Raw genomic sequence first — 6605 nt, 5'->3', positions numbered from 1 at the left:
CTATTTTCTAACTTTTTAATTAATTTTTCAAAATTATAAATATTATAAAAATTATTTATAAATTAAGTTTAATCCGCTGTTGCGCAATTGAATAATTTTAACAATGTTTAATCAGAAATATCTTGAATATATCCAAGCAAACTTTTGTTTTTCTCTAATTAGAATAAAAATGTACAATATTTAATGATTTAATAATTCAACATTCGATAATTTGATTAAATTTTTTAATTTTCTATCTTTTTAATTAATTCTTTAAAATTATAAATATTATAAAAATTATTTATAAATTAAGTTTAATCCGTTATTGGAAGCGAAATTGAACAATTTTACAATGTTTAACCAGAAATATCCAAGCAAATTTTTTTTCTTTAATTAGAATAAAATACCATATTTAATGATTTAATAATTCAACATTCGATAATTTAATTAAATTTTTTAATTTTCTATTTTCTAATTTTTTAATTAATTCTTCACAATTACAAATATTATAAAAATTATTTATAAATTAAGTTTAACCTGTTTTCTGACACGCAATTGAACAATTTAAATAGTTTTACAATGTTTAACCAGAAATATCTTGGATATATCCAAGCAAACTTTTGTTTTTCTCTAATTAAAATAAAAATGTACAATATTTAATAATTCAATATTTGATAATTTGATTAAATTTTTTAATTTTCTATTTTCTAACTTTTTAATTAATTTTTCAAAATTATAAATATTATAAAAATTATTTATAAATTAAGTTTAATCCGCTGTTGCCCAATTGAATAATTTTAACAATGTTTAATCAGAAATATCTTGGATATATCCAAGCAAACTTTTGTTTTTCTCTAATTAGAATAAAAATATACAATATTTAATAATTCAACATTCGATAATTTGATTAAATTTTTTAATTTTCTATTTTCTAACTTTTTAATTAATTTTTTAAAATTACAAATATTATAAAAATTATTTATAAAATAAATTTAATCTGCTATTGAACGCATATTTGAACAGTTTTAGAACATTCAATTAAAAATATCTTGAATTTGTTTCTCTCTAATTACAATAAAAATATATCGCCATACTATTTATTTAATGATTCAACATTCGATAATTTAATTAAATTTTTTAATTTTCTATTTTCTAACTTTTTAATTAATTCTTCAAAATTACAAATATTATAAAAATTATTTATAAAATAAATTTAATCTGCTATTGAACGTATATTTGAACAGTTTTAGAACATTCAATTAAAAATATCTTGAATTTGAACGCGTCTCTCTAATTACAATAAAAATATCGCCATACTATTTATTTAATAATTCAAAATTCGATAATTTGATTTAAATTTTTTAATTTTCTATTTTCTAATTTTTTAATTAATTCTTTAAAATTACAAATATTATAAAAATTATTTATAAAATAAATTTAATCTGCTATTGAACGCATATTTGAACAGTTTTAAAACATTCAATTAAAAATATCTTGAATTTGAACGCGTCTCTCTAATTACAATAAAAATATATCGCCATACTATTTATTTAATGATTCAACATTCGATAATTTGATTTAAATTTTTTAATTTTCTATTTTCTAATTTTTTAATTAATTCTTCAAAATTACAAATATTATAAAAATTATTTCTAAGTTAAGTTTAACCATCAATCGAACAATTTTAACAAAGTTTAACCAAAAACATCTTGGATATAAAACTTTTGTTTAGCTCTTACCCAGCTGCTCGGCGAAATGTTGGCCGATTGGAGCGAGCCGATCGGCGACCAAGATCGGGAAACGATGCTGAGGAACGCGAGAATCGGTCGAGCTATATCGATCGTCTGCTCCACCCTCACGTATTTCATGCTCTTCGCCTTCGTCTCCCTTCAGATTTGGAGTAACGCGGAGAACGCGTCGGAAGCGGATCTTGGGGGGTTGCTCCACCCTGCCACCTTCCCTTACGAGACGAGCAGAAGCCCCAATTTCGAGATCACCTGGCTGGGACAGTTGATGGGCACCGTTCTAACCGCGATATGCTATTCCTGCTTCGACACGTTCCTTGCGGTTCTCGTGTTACACTTGTGCGGCCAATTAACCGTTCTTGGAACAGCTCTCGAGGACCTGGTCAACGCCACGAGGAGGAACGATTATAAAACGTTCGAGGAACGTCTCAGTTCCATCGTGAACAGGCACAACCATCTGTCGAGGTGCTAATATTACTTGTTATTAATATTAATATTATTAATAATAATAAATAAATTATTGATAATAATAATAATAAAAAAATTATTAATAATAATAATAAAATATAATAATATTAATATTATTAATATTACTTGTTGCTAATATTACTTATTATCTCGTAGACGCGTAATTGTGATTTTGTTTACAGTTTCAAAATTATATTGAAAAATTTATTATTATTAAAATTAAGAGTTACCAAGTGGAAGCTCGATAATTGCGCGAAACGATAATGGATGAGACGAAGGATCGTGCAAAAATCGAGATTCCACAATTTTCAGCGAAAATTTCTGAATCTTGTAACAATAATAAGATTCGAGATCTTAATAAGATTCGATTAATAAGATTCGAGATCGGCGATTAACAATTCGAAAGATTGCTTTTGACCGAATCGAAGTTGTTTGAAGAGAATCATTCGTTTCGAAGGTTTGCCGTGATAGTGGAGGATTGTTTCAACATCACGTTGCTCGTTCAAACCTTAATCTGCACGGCGATGTTCTGCTTGACCGGATATCGCATGATAACCGTACGCAATTAACTCGATATTATAACTTTTCGATTCGAATTTTTCCTACATTAATTAAGGCTTCCCCTCCAGTCGGTAGATCGAGAGGAGGCGGATGTGCCGATAGTTGGAATGATATTTTTTATCATACACGTGATCTACACCATGCTTCATCTTTTCATCTATTGCTACGTGGGAGAAACTCTTCTAGGACAAGTTGAGTCGATGATAAAATGAGTAATTGTCCAATTAGTATTTTCTTCTTCAAAAAAAATGGGATACTGGTTTTTTTCAGAGCACGGGTATTGGCCGATCGACGTACGATTGCAATTGGTACGATTTACCATCGAGGCACGCCGTTTTATTAGTGATCGTGATACGCCGTGCAAACGTGTCGTTTCAAATAACAGCTGGAAAATTCAGCCCGTTCTCCCTTGAACTTTTCAACGCTGTGAGTCAGAAACAGATTCCTCGTATCTTTGAAATTTTCAAATACGTTCAATCACACGTTCAATTCCGTCAGGTATTGAAAACATCAGCTGGATATCTTTCCGTGTTATTGGCCATGAAAGATAGGCCGGTCGAAGAGAAATGACACGAAGGGATGATCGAAAAATGATTTTATCTCTATAATTAAAAAACGCAGCACTCTGATTATACGAATAAACGTTTTGATATGTATTGAAATAATATGATTCGTATATCCTGATTAAAAAAAAAAGAAAAAAAAAAGAAATGTTACTCACATTTTGTAAGAAATAACAATGTCTTTAAAGGATCCCTTCTTCGTTTGATCGATTCATCGTCTTCGATCTGTCGTTTTAGATCTTTACTGCAAAAAAGAAAAAAAAAGAGAAAAAAGTGTAACATTTAAAATTATATAATACAGAGTATATGTATACGTTTTATTAATATGAATAGGTGAAAGGTTACCTACTTTTCTTATTTCGAATCACTTAAAGCTTAAAAAAAAAAAAAATTGATATTATTGTATTCATCTTTTACATCGTCTTTTTTCCTTTCTTTCTATTTTTAAAAAAAAAAAAATTAATATCACTAACTTGAAAAGTAATTTTATCGAAATATTTTACGTTCGATCATTTCTATCGAATGAAAGTTCGTTCGAAAGATAAGAGAAAAACGATATGGACTAAGAAAGTTGAAAAAAAATACGAGCAATGCTCTTATTTCTTCTTTTTTTTTTTTATTATTCCTTCGTACAAGGTTATGAATAATTACGAATATTTGCAACGATCAAACGTGTTATAACGATAAATTCGATTTAAGCGTGCAGTTGGAAACTAGATATTCATGAATAATTGATGTCCCGATGCATTTTCTGAACGCGAGAAGGGGATATGCGCTAAGAAACACGACGACAGAGTACCTTTTGAATATGAGAGCAGAATATGATTCACTTACGGGAAAAAACTTCAATGAATATTCAAAAAGGTAACTTTTCATATTAATTGAATAGCTAAATATTGAGAAAAAAAAGAAAAAGAAAAATTGTAATTTTCTGTCATACGAAAAAATTTTTTTTCATTTTACCACGTATTTTATAATCTATTCAAAAGTTGAATTCAAAATTTTATTTGTCAAATATTTTACAATTAGATTTAAAGTATTTGTATGGATGGAACTATTACACGATGAAGTTCATCGGTATTTGGCCAGAAGAGAGGAAATGGAACCAAGCGTCGAATTACCTCGTTCTGATACCGTTCCTAATGATATTTTGTTTCATTTGCGCCCCACAAACCATCAATCTCTCGTTAATTTCGAACGATTTTAATCTCGTGATCGAGAATCTGTCAATGGGTAATATTACCATCACGCTTTCCCTTCTAAAGACTATCGCTTTTTGGATCAATGGTAAACGTAAGTATTATATTCACATTATATTTCACGAGTTAATATTCTTGCAAAATTATTATATATATATATAACTTACAAGACGCACTCTATCCACCACTTTTTATTTTATATTCCCTTTCAAGCGTTGAAGTCTCTTCTAAATTGTATGACCAACGATTGGATCAAAGTTACAAGCAAAACTGAACAAGAGACAATGGCGAGGATCGCGAACATCACTAGAAACACTATAATAAGAAGTACAATGATGTGTCACACCGTAGTCGCCTTTTACGTATTTTTACGATACATTTCCATGAAATACAACGAAAACAAATTGCTCTTCCGTGCATATTTCCCTTACGATATCACAGTAAGCCCGAATTACGAGTTGACGATACTCGGCCAATTCGTGGCCGCCCTTTACGCGGCCACTTCGTATACAGCCGTTGATACTTTCGTGGCCATGTTGATTTTGCACGTGTGCGGACAACTGTCGGGTATAAAAAATGAGCTCAGCCGATTACCGACCTATGATAAAAAAGATTTGGAAACGAGATTGAAAGAAATCGTTCAGAGGCACGAGTATGTTAACAGGTTAGTTATTGAAAAAAGTTTTGAGAAAATTTCTTTTCTTTTTTTTTTTCAAATTGTTTAGTAAATTATATTTACGAGAGAAAAATAAGGTTATTGCTGAATCTGAGCTATATATAAGGAGAATAAATGTTATTTTCGTCAAGGTTCGCGGAAACGATAGAAAATTGTTTCAACGTGATGCTTCTGATTCAGGTACTGGGTTGTACCGTGCAATTGTGCTTTCAATGTTTCCAGGCTATTATGGTACGAAGAGAAATATATAATTTGTTACGTTGATACGAGAAGAAAAAAAAGATGAAAGTGACTGGATATCGTAAAATAACATGTTTCTTTTTTTTTTTTTTTTTTTTTTTTTTAAATTCCACTTATAGTCATTTGGCAGTGGAGAAGCGCAAGAATACTTGTATTTCCAATTAATGTTCCTGCTTGTCTATGTATTTTACGTGATGTTGCAATTATACTTGTATTGTTACGTGGGCGAGAGACTTTCAGTCGAGGTACATCGTTTCTAAAGGGAAAAATTAATTAAAAATCGACATTTCCCCGTTTTTTACTTGTTGTAATAATTTACAAAAATTTATTCAACATCGAAAACATATACAGTTTGAATATTCATGGGAAATTTGCGATTCCAGAGCATGGAAATAGCTAACGCCGCGTATAATACCGAATGGTACACTCTACCCCCAAAGATCACAAGAATGCTTATAATTGTCATGTGCCGTGCCAAGTCACCGTTAACTATAACAGCAGGCAGATTTTGTTCCTTCACTCTGCAACTGTTCTCCGAGGTGAGTGTGCGAACGAAACACGTGTACAACGTACATTTGCATCGTTCTCTTATAGCACTTATATTCATTATAATTTAATTTAATTTTGAGAAAAAAAAAATCTTCGCGATAATTATCTCTGTTTTCTGTATTTATTTCCAGGTCTTGAAAACCTCGATGCGTTATCTTTCCGTTCTATACGCGGTAAAAGATAAAATAAAACGTTGAATGGAGAATATTATAAATAATACATTTTTTTTTTTTAATTATTCGTTGATTCGACGATGTTATTAATATTTTAAATAATAAACAGGCAATCCAAACTAATAATACATTAACGGATTTCCTCGAAAAATTAATCTTCTCATTCGAGAAAACTCGAAAATATAATTTTCTTTCTTTCTTTCTTTCTTTTTTATTCTTCTTCTCGACAAACTTTGAGTGAATATTTGAACGTGACTCTCATTTTCGATTGCTTATGGACGAACCGTAGACCATGATCGATGCATATTTGATATCGAACAGTTTACGTATCGTCAATTAAAAACCTACTTTTATCTATTTTATCCATCTATTTTCGTTACAAATATTATTCGTCGCAACATTCGATTCCATTCGTTGAAATTTCTTACCCAACATCAAGAAGGATATATATA

At 29.8% G+C, this 6605-nt stretch overlaps 1 protein-coding gene across 1 annotated transcript; it reads left to right on the top strand.

Moving 5' to 3' along the window:
* Positions 1 to 1547: 1547 nt before the first annotated feature.
* On the top strand, positions 1548 to 6177 carry LOC122713414 (odorant receptor 85b-like). Its single transcript, XM_043933846.1, has 9 exons — positions 1548 to 2189; positions 2650 to 2749; positions 3024 to 3179; positions 4324 to 4609; positions 4729 to 5179; positions 5323 to 5422; positions 5551 to 5676; positions 5815 to 5970; positions 6112 to 6177. Exons 1-9 carry the CDS (start codon positions 1735 to 1737, stop codon positions 6175 to 6177), a joined length of 1896 nt encoding a protein of 631 aa, XP_043789781.1. The 5' UTR covers positions 1548 to 1734.
* The last annotated feature ends 428 nt before the right edge of the window (positions 6178 to 6605 follow it).

The sequence above is a fragment of the Apis laboriosa genome, unplaced genomic scaffold (genome assembly GCF_014066325.1).
Source record: "Apis laboriosa isolate Shangri-la unplaced genomic scaffold, ASM1406632v1 scaffold23_cov150, whole genome shotgun sequence".
Lineage (NCBI taxonomy): Eukaryota > Metazoa > Arthropoda > Insecta > Hymenoptera > Apidae > Apis > Apis laboriosa.
The sequence above is the reverse complement of the archived record's forward strand: the minus strand, read 5'-3'. Positions and strand labels throughout refer to the sequence as shown.